Source organism: Kluyveromyces marxianus, chromosome 2 (assembly GCF_001417885.1).
Source record: "Kluyveromyces marxianus DMKU3-1042 DNA, complete genome, chromosome 2".
NCBI classification, from domain to species: Eukaryota; Fungi; Ascomycota; class Saccharomycetes; order Saccharomycetales; family Saccharomycetaceae; genus Kluyveromyces; species Kluyveromyces marxianus.
Genome location: NC_036026.1, coordinates 1,597,916 through 1,616,429, shown reverse-complemented (window position 1 = coordinate 1,616,429; position 18,514 = coordinate 1,597,916). Strand labels below are relative to the sequence as shown.

The window sequence follows — 18,514 nt, the reverse complement described above, 5'->3', positions numbered from 1 at the left end:
CACGGGCGGTACACCAAGAATAGGAAAATACCCAGGTGATAAATTTGATCTGGACCCTTCCTTTCCATAATAGATAAGTAGAGAAGTATTTGGTAAAAAAATGTATCATAAAGTGACAAAGCCTCCATTTTTGTGTTGAAGGGCCAATTCCCGGGAAACGCAAGCGAATTTTGTACACAACACAGCCATGGCTTTCTACCTGGGAGTATGAAAACCAGTAGTGAAGTCCATCGGCTATTAGCTTTTAATTTGGCGATAAGTAGTTGTTTTTTCCACAGAAAAGTTACTCTTATTATTTAGGGAACTGTCGTATATATTTACTCGCACATGCATGCGCACTATATATATATATATATATATAAAGAGAGAGGTATGTTTGTATACTAATGTGTGTTTTTGAACACTGCGATGCTGCCAACTTTCTATAAAGGGTTTATTCTTCGGGAAAACTGTGTAGGTACGTACTTTGCGATTAGTTGTTATTTAAGAATTATTAGGCAAGTCCAACAGTGAGCCATTCATACTTCCGTATATTCATTGATTTAACACGGTTCTTATAAGAAAGGTTCGTTAAGATATTAAGTCCCAATGAGAAAATTAGCTAAAACGCAGGTTTTAGTCACTGACTTGGATACTGAACGCTTTACTCAGGGCTGGCCCCGAGAACTCGAGCAAAAGCTCTTTAAGGAGCAATTCCCGGAGGTTTCGCCTGAGTACTACACACCTCTACCATTTTTGCATAGAATAATTATCATCTTAAGGTCTGATATCGATGCCAATAAAGTGTACGAGTTTTTGCAACGACAGGTGAAGGAGGATGCCTCGATGATGAAGTGCAAGGTTTTCTTGACAGAATCCCTAATAAGCAAGCCAAGATCAAGATCTTTCGATGATAAAGCTGCTGCCGCATGCGCAGCACTCGCCCAAAGAAGGTCGGCCTCATCTTTCGATCTCAAATCAGTTGGTGCAGGCAGTAGCTCCGGATCTGCTGCTAAGCCTGTCCTAAAAGTTAACACATCGTGCTCCTCTTCTGATCTGGCGTCCTCGTCATCAGCCTCGCTGTATAACGAAAGAAGGAGGGACTCAATTTCAAGTCCATCATCTTTATCTCCCGAACAACCCCTATCCCCTACAAAAGTTAAACTAAGAGACGATCAAGAAGAATACTTTTATATGGAGCCAGCCCCAGCTGTTTCATCCCCAGTCGCTGATGTCCATTCGACAGATTCTCAGCATGAGGTGTTCCCCTTACAAAACCCTTCAAAAAAAGATATACTAAAGTCAAGAACCACGTTTTGTTCGAGCGGCAATTCAGACCCCCGTTCACCAAGCATCACTATAACCACTATGTTCTGATATTTAATATTTATGGTTAATTAACCTCCCTCCACTCCCCAAATTCTTCCAAGCATTAAAAATACTGTAAATTTTGTGTTTCCAGTGTCCAGTCCTTCCTTTTTGACCACTATAAATAATAGTTTCGTTTCTCCCCTCATTCACGTGTAAGCTAATATCCACTACACGCGCATTCAAGTGTCTATAATAAGCATATTTTCGGCTTGCCCACTTCTAATTGTCAGTTTAATTAATCAGCTTTTCCTCTCTTTTTCGTATATACAGGTGCGGTTGATGGTTATATAAAATGGATTTATATATAAAGTTATATTTATTCTCGTTCATTACTCTTTAGCTGGAACAACTTCCGGTTTTGCTGCAGCAGGCGACACTGCAGATCCATCTGCATAATGTGCTTTGAAGAAAGTGTAATGCAAAATGATATCGTCTATATTTCTCATGCTGGGATCACTGGCAAAATCAGGGTCTATAAAGAAAAACACTGGCATATCCACTTCTTCACCGGCAGCAAGTTTTTGCTCTTCAAAACAAAAACATTGAATCTTGTTGAAATATGGTGATGCCTCACCAGGAGTAATACTATAGGTGGCCATCCCAATGATATCTTTGTCACTAGTATTCTTTGCCTTGTAGAATGCTAATGCAGTTTCACCAGGTAAAACATAGACCTCCCGCTGTTGAGGAACAAACTTCCAGGGTAAAATTTGCGACACTTCACTGGTAAATGCAACTCTAATTCTTTTGTTCGTATCCACTGGGACTAATTTATCATCTGTAAACTTACGTTTGTCGGTGATTGGTATACCTCCGTAACCGGTTCTAGCACATATGGCTCTGTAAAGTGGAACTGCAGCATACGCAAGCCCTAAAAATAGGACAGCAACACTCGTAAAATAGTATGCCACCGTACGATCTTTAAACCTACGAATCTCATCAATTCTACGGTTACGTTCCTTCATAATCTCTTCTCTCGTAAACTGTGAAAGATCGACCTTCTTATTGTTCTTCAAAAACCTCGTGGTTTGGTAAAACCTGGCACGAGTAATCATATTACTCTTGGCCGAATTGATGGGAAGCCCTGCCCTTAATACAAATTTAAGCATCTTCCTTGTCTCGATATCTCTTCTATTGGCTTATGCAAACCTTATATTGAACTGCAAGTCTCTTCACACAAGGTTTGTTCTTATGGCGTGAACACTTTTCATTGTTACAGTTTTTCTTTCAATAATAAAAAAAAAAGATTCATTGTTTTAAGAATTTAAAGCCTTCCTAAACCATATAGAAGAAAGCGGAGTTTTGGTGCAACCTGAGTTGAACTGATTCATAGGACAGAAGATTTAGTTTTAAGGAACCAAAGCTCAGGTCTGGTGTGTTGAGAGGATGTCTGATGTCAAGCAACCAAAAACAAAAAGAAAGAAAGTGAACAAGGCCTGCGTGTTCTGTAGAAGGTCACATATGGTTTGTGATGAGAAAAAGCCATGTAGCAGGTGTGTTAAGAGATCTATCGGGCATTTATGTCGAGAGGATGACGGAGATCAGTCTGGCACTAGACTTCCGCCAATTAATCACACGTCAACTGCGCAAACTGTTGACAACGGTACCTCCGGCGACGATCCTGAACAATTAAAGGTTAATCTCCATTCCTCCCCACAACAATTAAGGTCACAAGGTCACGTGCAACAGAGCCAACAATCACACAAACAAGAGCAGTTGGATATACAACCCGTTCCAGCACATTTGGCTCATGCGATCCAGCAACAACAAGTTTCCTCCAATGCTAATCGCTCGGCTAATACGTCGAACAATGTAAATGGCAGCTCTTTAGGTCGTATTTCATCCATTAATCAACCATTATTTCTTTCGGAACATATCGGTTCGGAGTTCAGTTCGTTAAACGAGTTCTTAACGATGCTCGAAGATCCTATGCTAATTGAACCGGGTACCCCTCTGAATGATCAAATAGATGGTCAGTCTTCGGAGCAGCATAATCAGTATCGCTCAGGTTTATCCCATTTACCCCATGACTCTCATCCCGGAGTTCCAACAAAAAGTAATAGCAGAACAGTAGGCACAATTACTTCTCATAATGTAAACATGCATGTTCCAAATGGTGATCAACCCATGGTTACAGCTATGTCTCCTCCTCTTCTGCCTGACGACCAACAACCAACTCCGAAGGAAAACTTCTTTCTTACAGCAGCAGATCCTTCTACTGAGATAAACCCAGAAGATAGGTTGAAACTAGTTATCAATGCAAAGCTCGAAGCAGGCTTATTGCAACCTTATAATTATGCCAAAGGTTACTCTAGATTGCAAAATTTTATGGATAAATACATGAACCAATCTTCAAAGCAAAGAATTTTGAAGCCTCTATCGATCATTAGACCAGCCTTTCGCGCAATTGCCAGATCATTAAAAGATGTTGATTTAGTGCTAGTAGAAGAGAGTTTTGAAAGGATGCTATTATCATACGATCGTGTGTTTACCTCTATGTCCATGCCGGCCTGTTTATGGAGACGTACAGGAGAAATATATCGTGGGAATAAGGAATTTGCATCTTTGGTAGACTGCAAGGTGGATGATCTTCGAGATGGTAAACTTGCTATATACGAATTGATGAGCGAGGAAAGTGCAGTGAATTTTTGGGAGAAATATGGATCTATTGCTTTTGATAAGGGGCAAAAGGCTGTTTTAACCAGTTGTAATCTAAGAACTAGGGATGGCAGGCACAGAAGACCTTGCTGTTTCAGCTTCACCATACGAAGAGATAGGTATAATATTCCTATCTGCATTGTTGGTAACTTTATTCCTATATCATAATTCATTATATTCATTACATAACAATTCTTAAAAGTATTGTATTTATATTGACATTGGTCGATCTCCTGGATATCTCAATCGATATAGTGGTGTGTAACAGCTGAGCTAAAACCTTTCAGGTTACGCTCAATCAATTTACCAATTGAATTTCCCGGACCGAAATGATAAGCTTCTTCCATGTCCAACTCAGATGCTATGGTGTGGCACGAAGCAACAAAGTTGACAATCTCTGAGCTGCCTACGACAAATTTCTCTAATGCAGTATGAAAGTCGTTAGTTAATTTCCCATCGACATTCGAGATGATAGGATTCTCAACTTTTTCATTAGCCAGTTGTTGCATGCCATTTTCCTTTAAGATATCCCAGATGTAGTCATACAAAGGTTCCTGTATTGGTCTTAATATGTTACTATTGTGGAACGGTATCGAAAACGGATTTGATAGTTGAGAGAACTTGAGTTTCAATTTACATAATTGGCAGTACTCTTTAAATTTATTAATATCCGAAGAAAGTCCTGTAACCACACATTGGTTTACTGCATTATCATTCGCTAGTTTGACGCTGTTGGCATCGCTGTCTTTCAAGAGTTGTAATAGGTCCTTTCTTAAATCCTTACTTCGAAAGTTGGTAATGGCCCATAATTCGTAGCTTTCATCCTTAAGAGTATTCTTCCTCATATAATCTTGTTTGGCTTGAATCATTAAATTGTTCCTAAAAGATGCAATGTTCATGACATCTCTACACTGAAAAGCTATTCCATTGACACTCGCATTTAAGGCATTCAATTCGCCAAGAGAATGTCCAATTACATATGTTGTTCCACTTTTGTTTCTCTCATTCTTACTCAGCCAATACTTATGCAAAAGATTGGAGCAGCCGGCAACAGACTCAGGTTTTTCGAGGTTATTCTTGAACTCATTGATCAAATTGGTATTATTAAAAGTAGGTACATTGGCACACCAATGATTCAATCTTTCTAAAAGAATTTTAGAGCCCTGGCCTGGAAAACTTAGTAAATTGGTTCGAGACATATACTTTCATTCAATAGTGTGATTGCTAGGTGTGGCCCTGCGGTCGTTAATTTGTACCCATATATATACGCATGTAGTGTATTTGTATTAACGGGACATTACGGATTCTCTGATGTCCTTCTTCTAGCTTGGTCGAAAATATCTTTTGAAAAAAAATGGGAAATTGAGAAAGAGATATTTCAAGAGTCGAACTGGCGGACTTTTTTTGTCATTTCTTCATTTATTTATTTTTTTTAATTCGGAAGTTCAGTGCACCGCAATACCGATAATTATTCTTCTTTCCAATACCGAAGCGGACCGTAAGAAAGCAACGGGAAACTTGTAGTGTTTCCAGAAGCAGCAGCAGAAATAGTCAACCCTCTTTATTTCATTAAGCTGGCTCTTGGTCTCTCCCCTTTTCCCCTCACTTTAAAAATCTCAAGAACGTTTTAACATCAAATATCTAACCAATTTGGGCATTTAGGAATTTAGTCTTAGTCTCCACACATGTATTTCGCGCGCTCTTATGGAGCATCGGATGAAATCGGAGCTTCGAACTTCAGTAGTAATAACCTTGGCCGATCTTTTACATAATAATGCATTGTGTACATTACTATATAAGATGAGAACACATTGTGACTATTCTCTTTTCAACAGTGGATAATTTTAATACCTTATCTCTATCAATCCATGCAATATTAGGACTTCGTATCTTGTTCGTCATTATAGAAAAAACTTCAGAAAAAAGAAGCATCATACACAGGCAGCATCTTATTTAAATTCCAGCGCATCTTTTAGGATTTTCCTGGTAACGTTAATACAAAGCAAAAAAAAAAAAAGGAACTGAAACAAGTCAGCGCCTTCTATCCATCATACATATTGACCAATTGATCATCTCGTCTTACATTACGCTTTTTTTTTTCGACCGAGGTAATTGAGCAGATCCTTCCAAGTTATTATTATTATTTTTTTTTTTTTTGAATTCTTAATTCGGTGCGCGATAGTTATCGAAAATTCTGTGAAAAAAAAAAAATAAGTTAAGACTCATCGCTTCTTTTAAACTTTACAAGTTTTGTTGATATATTTAAAGAGCGAGCTATACTTCATTGATTATAGTTGGGCTATACTGCAACTTCATCAAGTACTTATTCCATTCATTGTTCATTATACAGAACGCTAACACGCTTAGTTGAAAGACAGGAGACATTATATTTGACACGAAAAGTAACGAATATCAACAATGTCAGAACAAAAGAAGTCATTACCCTTTGTGTACCAGTTTATGGCTGGTGCAGTCGCTGGTGTGTCTGAAATCTTGGTTATGTATCCTTTGGATATGGTAAAAACCGTGATGCAATTGCAAGTTTCCGGTGGATCAGGACCTCAATACAAGGGTGTTTTCGACTGTTTGAAACAAATTGCTGCTAAGGAGGGTCCACGCCGTCTTTACAAGGGTATTTCCTCCCCAATTCTAATGGAAGCTCCCAAGAGAGCTACCAAATTTGCCTGTAATGATGAATTCCAAAAGATCTACAAGAATCTTTTCGGTGTGGATAAATTGACTCAACCTTTATCCATCCTATCCGGTGCATCTGCTGGTATTTGTGAGTCATTCGTTGTGGTTCCATTTGAGTTGGTCAAAATCAGATTGCAAGATGTGTCTTCTAAGTTCACCAGCCCAGTTGCTGTTGTTAAGGACATTGTTCAAAAAGAAGGTATTTTGGCTATGTACAATGGTTTGGAATCTACTATGTGGAGACATGGTGTCTGGAATGCAGGTTATTTCGGTATCATTTTCCAAGTTAGAGCTCTTCTACCAACTGCACACACCAAATCTCAGCAGACACGTAATGATTTGATTGCTGGTACTGTCGGTGGTACCATTGGTTCCATGCTTTCTACCCCATTCGATGTCGTTAAATCTAGAATTCAAAATACTGCTGTCGTTGCAGGTGTCGCAAGAAAGTACAACTGGAGTTGGCCATCTTTGGGAACTATCTATAAGGAAGAAGGTTTCAAGGCCCTTTACAAGGGCTTTGTTCCTAAGGTTTTGAGATTGGGACCAGGTGGTGGTATTCTATTGGTTGTCTTCACAGGTGTTATGGACTTCTTTAGAACTATCCATGAGGGGAAGTAATGGACATCCTTTCATGACGTGATATAGGAAAATCTGAATTTTTTAGTTTGTTTGCTTGTATTACCTCACTTGTTAATCTCCAACTCCCTTAGACGTTTTTGAACAAGACCTATTGTTGTACAGAGTAAATTGTTTCTCAAGCTAATTGTATATTTATTGTTTGAAGGAAAGTAAGGATGGGTATTCCTATTATATAATTGATCTGTTTCCTATTCTCTCTTCAATACCCGCCTATATATACTTTCACATTAAGCATACTGATAGATCTCGATAGCCTTTAGTTTAATACTCGTTTTTATTATTTTGAACAGTTTGCAAAAAATTATTAAGTATTACATCGCCTGTTGAAAGAGTTATACTACGGATTACTAGTCAAAATATAAAGGATTTACTAAAGTTTTAAAGTGTGATAAAGGAAATATTCGATCTACCAGCCCTCCATTGGATGTTGTAAGGAAACTAGGTTTCCCGTTTTTACCCAACAGAAAGGGCGCTAAGATGAACGATTTTGATCTCTCCGATGGACTTGACGCTTGCATGCAAATTAAAAATCGCAACGAAGCAACACGGTTTTATAGTCCTGGATTTCCGCACGATATTATAAATATCAGGATGGTTTTTTAAGATAACCCAAAAGAATATGTGGATTGTAAATGATTAATTAAAAGAAGGTTTAGTATTAATTCAAAGTTCGAATTTTAACTGGAAAATTTTTCTTATATAGTGGAAAATATGTATTCGTTACCCGGTTTATGTTGATCATTTCATAAAATTAAAGCCATCGAGGCTATTAGGGAAGGATAATCAACCTACCTGCAACAATGTAATGCGTACCGGGGCTAAACGATATCACGGAAACAACGAAGATTACAACAAATATACAGGATATCACGTAAAAATATTTTTTGCATTCTTCTCTTCATCTCATATAAAACCGTTTGTGGACTTCTAGTACGGTCCTTAGTATCTGGTTTTGCTTTAAAATAGAAGATGTCATTAAACGGTTCCGCACATAATAGGAAGGTAATTGTGGTAAGATTCGCCAATGACACTATTTCTGATTTGCCATTAGATATTACAAATGTTGACTCTTCAATAATCACAACATCATGGTTAAGAAAAATGTGCAGGCAACTAAGGCCTGCAGAAACTAATGGTAAAAGGTTACGTTTCATTCAGAATGGGAGACCATTGAATTCCCACTCTAACTTGGGCATTGAAAACTTTAAGGAGAATCCTAGTATTAATGAAATGTATGTGCATGGCATAATCGGTGCTAAATTGACCCCTGAGGAATTGGCGAATGAAGATAACCTTGATGAGAACTTCTCTAACACAAATGAAAACGGCACAACACAAGCCATAGGATTCGACCGATTACGAAGCGTTGGTTTCTCTGAGCAAGAAATTGATTTGTTACGTCAACAATTCTTGGCTACATATGGAGATTTAGAGGCGGTTCCTGATCGTCAGAACCAGGATATACGGCAATTGGAAGAGCAGTGGATGGAGACAGGGGCGAATGACCCACAAGGGCAGCAGTTTAACTCTATTGGAATAGCCAACTGGAAAAGTAATATGGATTTACTAATTGGGTTGAGTATAGGGTCGTTATTAGGGGTGTTTAGTATATTGTTGCTAAAACAGGAAGGGTTGTTCTCACAACGTCAAAAAATGTCGATAATAGCCGGTCTAATATTCAACATTGCAATGTGGGTACGAGCGTTTTAGAAAGTTTATTATAAGTAATCATTTATCATTACGTTATTTGATGAAACATGTGTATTTGAATATATGTATATAAACTTTTACGATTCTTAATTTTGATAATCTGAGAATGTCAATAAGGTAAAAACGGAGTACTTATCAATTGAACTACTCTTGCTTAGAATGCTTGTGGTTTCCAGGGAAAACATAATGTGCTAAGAAATGTTCTATTGGTTTGTCAAAAGCATATGGAAGTAAAGGAACGACAGCTAAGCCGATACTGATAGGTCCCCAGGTTCTCAACTTTGCATTTTTAGGGAATTGTTTATTGAAGAAGTTCCCACTGTACTTCACCAAAGAATGGATAGTGAACGCTGGTAAACCCATAGAGGCCACGCTTTGGAAAATCATACGCTCCAATCCAACCATTTTCCAATCTGGAGCTGCATTCGGTTGCAACACCTTATTTTTGTCACTTAATTTGTCCCACGGCTTCCAATCTGTAGGCAATAAATAGCCTTCTTGCTTCAATTTTGCTCGATAAGTCATGTAGGAAACATCTCCGATAATATACATCCATGAGATCCCATATCCAAGTTTAACCACTGCTGGTGGAAAAATCGGCCTGAATGACTCCCCTATGTCAGAGGTATATGCAACGTACCTGTGTGCTGTTAAAGCGATTGTTCTCAATCTGCTGGCGTATGCAGCATAACGAACGTTAGACTCAGTGGAGTCTGGAAATTCCTCATTGTTGGTGAGGTTTGCTCCAGGATTTGTAATTTCAATATCTGTCTCTACCATGTCTATAATCTCTGACATAAAAGATCGCAAAAGCACTTAACTTAAGACAATGAACAGCTTCTTCTGTAAATTAGCTATCAATCGCAAGAAGCTAGCTGCACTCTTGTTATAAATGAAACTCTGAGTTAAACTCTATAGAATACTTTTAAAATTATGTTGCAGAATGTTACTTTGCTTTAAATAAAGGGAGGGACATACACACATTTACTCACTCTATTTCTTTTCTGGTAAAATTACTATAGCCATATTTACTACAACGACTCTCAGCCCTGGCAGTTTGCTTACTTTTTCGTCACATATTCGAGAAAAATGAAAAACAAAAATATCTGTACGAATTCGGACAGAGATGAGTGTGCACCGCCATTAAACGTTCAATGCACAGCGAGGATTGTCGCTCAAGGGTTCCAAGCGAGAGAGAGTGCAAGTGCAGTGATTATCCATTTATATGTTATGTAATACTTTTATTCTATTTTACAGGGAAAAAAAGGTATAACTTGATAGTGAGTAGCAAGTTTATACTCATTTCTTCACTTACGACACAACAAGTAAGCGTTTTCTTGCTTCAAGTTATTCAACAATCTATAGTTTCCCTCTAGTCTCATCAATAGCCCACCGAAAGAATAGTAAACAGCCAAGAGGTCCTTGTTCCCCTTGACTTCTTCGAATTTGTACGCAGTTCCGTACATAACGTAGTCGTAGTCGTCAGCTAACGATCTGGTACCTGCAGGAGGAGCTCTCCACGATGTGCCCTGAGGTTCTTCCGAACCGTCGAGTTGTAAAGATGTTGTGATCATAACTGCTAGTTGGTCTTGAGCTTTAATTGGGAAGAGTTCATTGTTGATATCCAAAGTCAATTTACATGTTTCTTGGGAGGTGGATTGGGCCTCGATACGAGCAACCTTGTTATATCTACCGGTGTCCACTTCCTGTACTGTGAATACGTCGTCAAAAAGAGCGGATGACATGACTATTATTATTAGTAGTAGTTTTTGATTTTAGTAGTGTGTGGCCCTAGGATGGAGTTTATACACGGTACGTTACAATGCGTCTTTTTATATAGCACTCCAAAGCTCTAGATAAAGCGATGAGTACTTCCATCGAGCCCAAACTCATCAATCGATTTTGGTTTCCAAAGATGGGCTCTTTCAATTTTTCAATATTGAAGAACTGTCTGTAAGAAAGAAAAAATAGTATCCGGGTAATTAATTTCTTTCCTTTTTTTTTCCCTTCTTCGCTTCCTCATCTTCTAATTTTGTTGCCAGCTTCCACAGAGAACGTGACATACAGAGGGAAAACAGCCTCCTCCCACCCTCGGTATGTCAAAATTTGAAGAGCAGTCAAATCAGTGTGTTAAAACATAGAATAAAAGAGATATATATGTACGCTGAATTAAAAAAAAAAAAAGACAGAATAGAATGTATATTGTACAAGGATCGTCGGACATTTCAGTCCGTGAACATGACCCATAAAAAATGCTAAGTAAATCCATTCAATGGACAATTAATTTGGTAAAAGGTAAAAACTAAATTAACAGTAGGAATCACTCATTTGCTTGAATATGTACCCGGGAGAAAAAAAATAGAAAAAAAGAATAAAAGCTGTACATCATTTCAATTGCGTAGGTTGTCTCTTGTTCTTGTAGTCTTTTATAGCAGCTTTGATGGCATCTTCAGCCAACATTGAGCAATGAAGCTTCACTGGAGGCAAGCTGAGTTCCTTTGCGATTTCTGTGTTTTTTATCTTTGCTGCATCGTCCAAAGTCTTACCACGGACTAGCTCGGTCATATACGAAGAAGAAGCGATGGCAGATCCGCACCCAAAAGTCTTGAACTTCACATTTTCTATAACACCAGTCTCGTCGTTGACTTGGATCTGTAGTTTCATCACATCTCCACATGCTGGTGCACCCACTAGCCCTGTTCCGACATTTGGCAAGTTTTTATCTAGCGAGCCGACATTTCTTGGGTTTGTGTAGTGATCAATCACCTTTGGGTGATAGGCCCTTACTCCTAGGGTTGCTGCTGCTGGTCTCATTGTTGCTCTCATGGCTGGTCTGATGGCTGCACCCATTCGCATAACTGCAGGAACACCTCCCAATGCGTATCCTATCCTCTGAGTAAATACATGTGATCTCAACATCATTGCTGGTAGTAGTGCTTCCTTGGATTTGTCTGTTGTATCCTTACTAAATGTTGCTGGAAGATCCCTCAACCTATGTGCAAAATGTCATATAAATCTGTGTAAACAGGCGTATGACTGTGTTTATATATATATATATATATATTATATTTCATATTTTATATTTTATATTACACATTGTACTCCTCTGTGATGTCACAATTTTCAATTTTCAAAATCCAGAGAAACCAAAACGCTGACCAAAAGGGCACTCCGTAAAGATATCTAACACAGTGTATGTATGTATGTATCTCAGTTTCTGGGAAGGAGCGGAGGTTCCCTCGCCCTTGTTATTAATCAGGAGCGCAGTTCCAGACTCCGCTTAATAAAAGAAAGGGTGTCCGCAACCAGGTGCCTTACCAAATGCAAGAGTTGCTTGGCTGCGTGCATGCCTGTGTTCAGAGTGCCGTTTCATGGTATTTCCGAAATCCGGCCGGATTTCGGAGAAGACTGGGATGGGGAGCGAGGGGGCCATGGCGCGCGGAAGCGGGCCCGGAGAAGTCACTCCCTAATGCTACCGGGCTTCTTTCTCTTTTTTTTTTTTTTTGTTTTTTTGTTTTTTTTTCTATATATTTTTTTCTCTTTCTTTCTATCTACCACAATTATTTAGGTCGGGTAATGTACACACCCGCACATGACTTTTTTTTCCGCTGCCGCCACCGCTGTTCGAATCCCACACGCGCCCCTTTCCATATTTCTTGCTGTGTCGCCGCGGTTTCCAATTTTCCTTTCCCCTCACTGTCCCCTCTTTGGTTTCCCTGCTTCTCTGCTTCTCTCGGCCTCGGCCATGGCGATCCCCTTTTTCTCCGTCACATTACGTATCAAGAATATCCAAACACAGAGGAAAGCCCCAGAGGTGGGCCCAGAGGTGAGCCCAGCAGAATAAGAGGCCAATACCAACGCAGGCTTGCCTACTTACTGACAGAAAAAAAAATTGTGCGAGCACCCAGGGCGCAGCTAGCGACAGGCGGCGGCGGGCTTTGGATTAGAAATGAGAAACAAGAAAAACGTATGTATAATCACAATTGGAATGTAAATACGCAGTTAGAGTTAGAAGGACCATGTGAGATCTCTGTTGAAACAGGCCAAGACAAAGCCAAGACGGAGAGTGTGTGTGTGTGAGAGGGAGAGAGCCACGTACCTCGTTATGGTTACGGGAAACCTTCCAGCGGCCACTTCGACATCCGGAAATAAGTGTAAATGTAAATACAAATACGTATATTCTAAATTTTATATAGCTCTCTCCCTGTATATCCACGCACAGTGCTGTGTTCTGCATCTCGCTACTCTTTTCTTCACATTGGGAATTACTTGTGTTTTCAATGCATTTTCACGTCTTTTCTTGTATATTGTTTTGTATATTACCAATGCCAGAAAAATTAATGAAAATTGATGAACCTTGTGATGGGAATAATACCCTAGACAGAAGATAAAACAAAAGGTATCGAGGTTTAAGGTAATTCGAGATATATGAGAAAAGCTTCTCATAGCGCCCAAATATAGTGAATTCTGTCGTCTATTTAGCTGGTTCGTGTCACTGTTCCAGTCTCTGGTAGTGGGTCCTTTTTTTTTTTTGCTTCGTTTCGCTTCATTTCTTCAAGGTTTCCTCGCCTTAGAACACCAGAAGAGAGACAACCCACCTTTGAAGAACCGTTAATATCTTTGGAGCTGCTGACTAAATTTTACTCCCCCACTGGACATATAATTTTTTATCAATACCATCGAACTACCAGCAATGCCAAATTCTTTGGACTTGGACGTGGATGTCGATTGGCTATACAAGGGGAAGAGGAAAGTGAGATCTGCTAGGAGAGAAAAGGAAGAGCAGCATCAGGGTTCTTCTTCTTCTGCGAAGGCTAGTGGGACAGCTAATGCATCTGAGAATGATAAGCCTCCTAACAATGAATCCCAGGGCTCGGGATCACCTGCGCAGCCGCATACTCGTCACAGGTCAAAATCCCAGTCCAGTGCCACCTCGCCCTCTTCTCCGCTGACCAGCGCAGGCCTCGGCGCGAATCTAAACTCGAGCTCGCATAGTAGTACGCCGCCATCCTCACGGCCCAGACACAACTCGATTTCAGGCTCTCTTTCGCTACGAAGGACCAGCTCCAACTCCAGCGAAAAGCCGAAAAAATCGCTATTCGGATCTTTGTTCAACAGGAAACCTGTCCAGCCACCTTCGCCTCCCGAACAACAACAACAACAGCAGCAGCAGCATCAACAACATCAACAACATTCAACAGTGGTAACAGAGGATAGTCATGGAGGATCTGCCGCGGCGTCAATTCCCTCAACATCCGGCGGAACCGCCGGCCAATCTAAAGGTGTGCCTATCCCTGTATCTGCATCCCAAATTGCATCGCATAGGCAACAATTCTCACAGTTCCTCAAGGAACCTAACTCCCCAGAGATTAAGGACATTGCCCCTATTCAATCTGAGCGCGTGGTGCTAAACAGGAACAAAAATAAGAGTCCCTTGCCCATCAAGGAATTATCCACCATCAAAATGAAAAGAGTTACCTTCGCAGTGGATAAATTCGGTATGGACCCACCACAGCAAATTCCTTCCAGGAAACCAAAACTGGGGAACGTTCTGGTTCCTGATGATTTAATCAGCGATATTCCTTCCATCTCTCAAGGTATCACAACTAGCTCACAAACTGCAGAATCGAGCGGTGGGAATAGCACCACAGCGCCACCTACTTTTACAAAGAATTCAAGAGAATATCTACAAGCGCTCGAAAACCATAAAAAGAGTCTCAAAGAATCGGAAAAGCATCAGCAAGAAGCCCATTATGCTGCTCAACGTATCGCATCCGAAGTGGCTTCGTTCAAACTGAGGAACGTGTCATCAGATCCAAAGAGCACTCTCTCTAGGTCTAATTCGTCAAATGCTCTGAAACGGACAACCACCGCAGAAGATGAAGCTGGGACAGAATTAGATGAAAATATCAAGAAATTGGAAATCGATAAACCTATCCATATGCATGAACATCATTTTGATGACGAACCTAATGGAGGTGAATCAACATCTTCGGGGGCTGATCCAAATTCTTCCACCAATGAGCTTATGTTAGACGTCATATACACAAGATGCTGCCATTTACGTGAGATTTTACCTATTCCTTCCACCCTAAGACAGCTAAAGGATAAAACAGCACCTTTACAGACGTTAAAGTTTTTGAACCCAAGGCCAACACTTATTGATATCCTCTCATTTAGTGACTTTATTTCAATTGTTCCAATTCACAATGTTGTATTTGATAATGTTGGATTGACACCTGAAATGTTCAAAATCGTCATTTCATCTTTGGTTAGAAGTAAAGCACTAGATAGGCTATCCATGCGAAATGTAGTTATCGATGAAAATGGATGGAAGCTTTTGTGTAAATTTTTGATGAGAAATGATTCTATCATAAAATTGGACATTTCTCAAACAAAAATAAGGCATGACTTGGACCCCAGACTCCACAGATCGCAAATGGACTGGTATCTATTCATCGATGTATTACAGAAAAGAAAGGGGAAACCTTTGGAGGAATTACTTATTAATGGGATATCTTTCAATAACAACTTGCCAACGTTTGAAGGTTTGATATACTCCTTTTCTTCCAGCACGAATAGAAACTCCCGCAAACTCAAATTGGGCATTGCGCAATCTCATATCTCAGTGCCAGAACAAATTGAAATACTATTTAGATGGATGTCTGAGAAAGAAATAATGGGTGTTGATTTGGCATTTAATGATTTTGAGCATTTAACGAAACCTATTATCAAAGAGCTCAGTAGACGTAATTTTGATTCATTACAGTACTTCACATTAAACTCTACGAATATTCAATCTGTGCAAGAAGCAGCATTGATTATAAGAGAACTTTCGAAATTACCACAATTGTACTTTTTGGATTTATCTGGGTTACCATCTTTGTTCCCTGCTATCTTTCCTTATTTGAACAAATATTTACCACGTTTTCCAGCTTTAAAGAGAATACATTTCGACTCGAATGAATGGAGCTATAAGGATATCTCCCTAATATCACAGATCTTACCAAAATGTAAAGAATTACTCCACGTTTCTATGATGAACCAACCTCAAGAATCATGGGTAATGAGCACAGCAGTTTTCCTTTACGATTGTATTAAAAATAGTGAAAAATTGATAAACTTGGACTTCAACTACGAGAATATACCAGAAGAGATTAATTCTAGAATTGCAATAGCTTTGGTGAGAAATGCTCAAAAATCAATCGATTCTAATTGGCAACTAGACGAACTTTCATCGCAGGACGATCTACTATTCGATGGTGAATTGATAAGTGAAACCGCTGGTAACATTTTAGATAAGTTTAATGACTCGGCAAAATTAAAAGAAGACTCTACTAAGAGATATTTATTGAAGAGATATTGGGAAAAGATTAATAAGATTCACGCTAATGTTCAAAAGACTATAGATGATATGTTTGAGCAAAGAGCTTCTAAAGAATTATCTCTACAAAGTAAGGAAAATTTGTTAAGACTATTATTCATGGAAAAAACCTTGGCAAATATTCTCGAATATTTATCAACTAATCCATATATTAAGGGATTAGAGGAACAAAAGGCTTCGGAAGACGATACAAACTCTTTCATGGATGAAAAACCGGTTTTGAAACATATGGACTCTGCAAGGCTAACTTATGATGAATCATCTGTCTATCCACAAGATCCCGATATGATTCAAGACCAGGACCCAAATAATTCGAAGCCTCACTTAATGGCCACAGATTCTGGTAGAACTATTGATGTGACCACCGGTAGACCAATCTTGACCAAAACCAGTTCTGAGCGCTCGTTATTTGGTAAAAAGCAGGAAGAAGAAGAAGGTGAATTGCATAAATGGGGATTCTTTATTCAACAGCAACGCTCAATTTATCCGGAAAATACACCAATGTCAAAATATCAGCAGCAACAGCAGCAACAAGCAAAAGAGTCAAAGGAAACAAAGGAAACTAAGGAAGCAAGAGAAAAGGTTATGTCTCAAACACCTAGACGTCCTTCATCACACTCCGACTCAATATCTTCCAGCGTCACTAACGCTTCTTCTTCGAGCAAATTACCAGTAACGTCAAAGATAATTCCTAAAATTCCTTCAGGAGCAGAGCTCAGGGAAGCAATTATTAAAGCAAAGGGTATCAATTCAATAGAGGATTTAATTGACAACGTTAGTTGTCAAAGGGTCAAATTGGATAATATTTATGGTATTCAAGTGGAAGCACCGATCGATGGAAAAGCATCAGCTACCACTCCTTCATCGAAATTTTCCCAAGGTCAGCATTTGACAAAGGATTCTAAAGCTTCGCAATCAGACACTGCATACGTATCAGAAAGTGAAGATAGTTTTGCAGGGGATGATGATGATGATGATGGAGTATCAGGAAACCAAATTAATGTTGATGAAACTTACGACAAATTGTTGAACAATTTGAGCCGTGTTAGGTCCAACAGAGGATCATGAGATGATGGTAATGAATGAATAAATAAATAGAAAAATAAATAAATATTGTTGTTATTTGACGTAGAACTGCGTTAGAGGATTGTATGTGATAATAGAGGGTATTGACCTTCCAATATAAGGTGAAAGTCATTTTGCTAACAATTTTTTAATTATTGGTTGATAGTATCTGTCCATGCCAATTACCAATTGTGAGCCAAGTCTGTTTAATCCGACAATACCAGAACAGGCTAAGATAATCATAAAGTTCAGAATTCTTTTACGTGTCTTTAAGTTTCTGATATGTAGATACTGAACAGTTCCACTGAAGATATGATAAGTCCCCAGTCCAATTAAAGCAATTAAAGGCCCATACCCAAGACCCCATCTTACAAAAGAACCTCTTTCTTTATTGAGTAACCATTTCACGAAATCGAAATCAATATCGACTTTAGAGCTCTGAGGGAGTATTTTCATGAGAATTCCATGGAAAATCAGTAGAGGAGTCAAGAACCAGCCGGTCAAAACTTGTGGATTGTAATTTAATTGCCGTTTAACGCCAATAAAGTAGCCACTAAGACCACCTACTAGTCCGATTTTTGAAGGAGCTATTGACTCCGTTTCGGACGGACTTAAATCATTCTTTTTTCTATGTTTCGGAGGTTTTCTCGTATACATTTTGAGTACTCTTATTCCCAAACCTGATAGAACATGCATAGCTATTCCAGTCCATATAATTTTCGACCCTAATCCAGATGTCAACTCTCTTATCATCATTAGAACATCATTTGGAGCAGATGATGGTTCGATAGATGGAATTATGAGGGTATTGATACCATGTAAAGGGAGGTACGATGCCAATGGAAATAATGACCATTTTTGAATCCATCTTAAGTATTTCTTGGCTATAGCCAATAAATTGCTATTCTCATCTTTGGACTCCTTCTCTAAATCAAGATCGATATGTTTTATAGGTATAGGCTTCAATGGCGTAAGCGTCGGTGTAGATGACATTATGGCACCAGTATGCGC

The 18,514-nt window shown here is 39.1% G+C and overlaps 11 protein-coding genes across 11 annotated transcripts; 5 read left to right on the top strand and 6 right to left on the bottom strand.

Moving 5' to 3' along the window:
* Positions 1 to 588: 588 nt before the first annotated feature.
* On the top strand, positions 589 to 1,356 carry RCN2 (Rcn2p; the record flags this gene model as incomplete). Its single annotated transcript, XM_022818443.1, has 1 exon — positions 589 to 1,356. One exon carries the CDS (start codon positions 589 to 591, stop codon positions 1,354 to 1,356), a length of 768 nt encoding a protein of 255 aa, XP_022675110.1.
* Positions 1,357 to 1,679: 323 nt separating this feature from the next.
* On the bottom strand, positions 1,680 to 2,405 carry COX11 (Cox11p; the record flags this gene model as incomplete). The annotated part of the gene is made up of 1 exon (XM_022818442.1): positions 1,680 to 2,405. The coding sequence occupies one exon, from the start codon at positions 2,403 to 2,405 to the stop codon at positions 1,680 to 1,682; it is 726 nt and encodes a 241-aa protein (XP_022675109.1).
* Positions 2,406 to 2,736: 331 nt separating this feature from the next.
* RDS2 (gluconeogenesis transcription factor RDS2) lies at positions 2,737 to 4,176 on the top strand (the record flags this gene model as incomplete). The annotated part of the gene is made up of 1 exon (XM_022818441.1): positions 2,737 to 4,176. One exon carries the CDS (start codon positions 2,737 to 2,739, stop codon positions 4,174 to 4,176), a length of 1,440 nt encoding a protein of 479 aa, XP_022675108.1.
* Positions 4,177 to 4,250: 74 nt separating this feature from the next.
* MCT1 ([acyl-carrier-protein] S-malonyltransferase) lies at positions 4,251 to 5,207 on the bottom strand (the record flags this gene model as incomplete). Its single annotated transcript, XM_022818439.1, has 1 exon — positions 4,251 to 5,207. One exon carries the CDS (start codon positions 5,205 to 5,207, stop codon positions 4,251 to 4,253), a length of 957 nt encoding a protein of 318 aa, XP_022675107.1.
* Positions 5,208 to 6,426: 1,219 nt separating this feature from the next.
* Positions 6,427 to 7,323, top strand: ODC2 (mitochondrial 2-oxodicarboxylate carrier 2; the record flags this gene model as incomplete). The annotated part of the gene is made up of 1 exon (XM_022818438.1): positions 6,427 to 7,323. One exon carries the CDS (start codon positions 6,427 to 6,429, stop codon positions 7,321 to 7,323), a length of 897 nt encoding a protein of 298 aa, XP_022675106.1.
* A 990-nt stretch (positions 7,324 to 8,313) lies between these two features.
* On the top strand, positions 8,314 to 9,054 carry DSC3 (Dsc3p; the record flags this gene model as incomplete). Its single annotated transcript, XM_022818437.1, has 1 exon — positions 8,314 to 9,054. One exon carries the CDS (start codon positions 8,314 to 8,316, stop codon positions 9,052 to 9,054), a length of 741 nt encoding a protein of 246 aa, XP_022675105.1.
* A 144-nt stretch (positions 9,055 to 9,198) lies between these two features.
* Positions 9,199 to 9,852, bottom strand: KLMA_20793 (mitochondrial fission process 1 family protein; the record flags this gene model as incomplete). The annotated part of the gene is made up of 1 exon (XM_022818436.1): positions 9,199 to 9,852. The coding sequence occupies one exon, from the start codon at positions 9,850 to 9,852 to the stop codon at positions 9,199 to 9,201; it is 654 nt and encodes a 217-aa protein (XP_022675104.1).
* A 509-nt stretch (positions 9,853 to 10,361) lies between these two features.
* RPB8 (DNA-directed RNA polymerase core subunit RPB8) lies at positions 10,362 to 10,799 on the bottom strand (the record flags this gene model as incomplete). Its single annotated transcript, XM_022818435.1, has 1 exon — positions 10,362 to 10,799. The coding sequence occupies one exon, from the start codon at positions 10,797 to 10,799 to the stop codon at positions 10,362 to 10,364; it is 438 nt and encodes a 145-aa protein (XP_022675103.1).
* Positions 10,800 to 11,439: 640 nt separating this feature from the next.
* ISU2 (putative iron-binding protein ISU2) lies at positions 11,440 to 11,904 on the bottom strand (the record flags this gene model as incomplete). Its single annotated transcript, XM_022818434.1, has 1 exon — positions 11,440 to 11,904. The coding sequence occupies one exon, from the start codon at positions 11,902 to 11,904 to the stop codon at positions 11,440 to 11,442; it is 465 nt and encodes a 154-aa protein (XP_022675102.1).
* Positions 11,905 to 13,747: 1,843 nt separating this feature from the next.
* On the top strand, positions 13,748 to 17,506 carry HER1 (Her1p; the record flags this gene model as incomplete). The annotated part of the gene is made up of 1 exon (XM_022818433.1): positions 13,748 to 17,506. The coding sequence occupies one exon, from the start codon at positions 13,748 to 13,750 to the stop codon at positions 17,504 to 17,506; it is 3,759 nt and encodes a 1,252-aa protein (XP_022675101.1).
* A 126-nt stretch (positions 17,507 to 17,632) lies between these two features.
* On the bottom strand, positions 17,633 to 18,496 carry MCP1 (Mcp1p; the record flags this gene model as incomplete). The annotated part of the gene is made up of 1 exon (XM_022818432.1): positions 17,633 to 18,496. The coding sequence occupies one exon, from the start codon at positions 18,494 to 18,496 to the stop codon at positions 17,633 to 17,635; it is 864 nt and encodes a 287-aa protein (XP_022675100.1).
* Between the last annotated feature and the right edge of the window lie 18 nt (positions 18,497 to 18,514).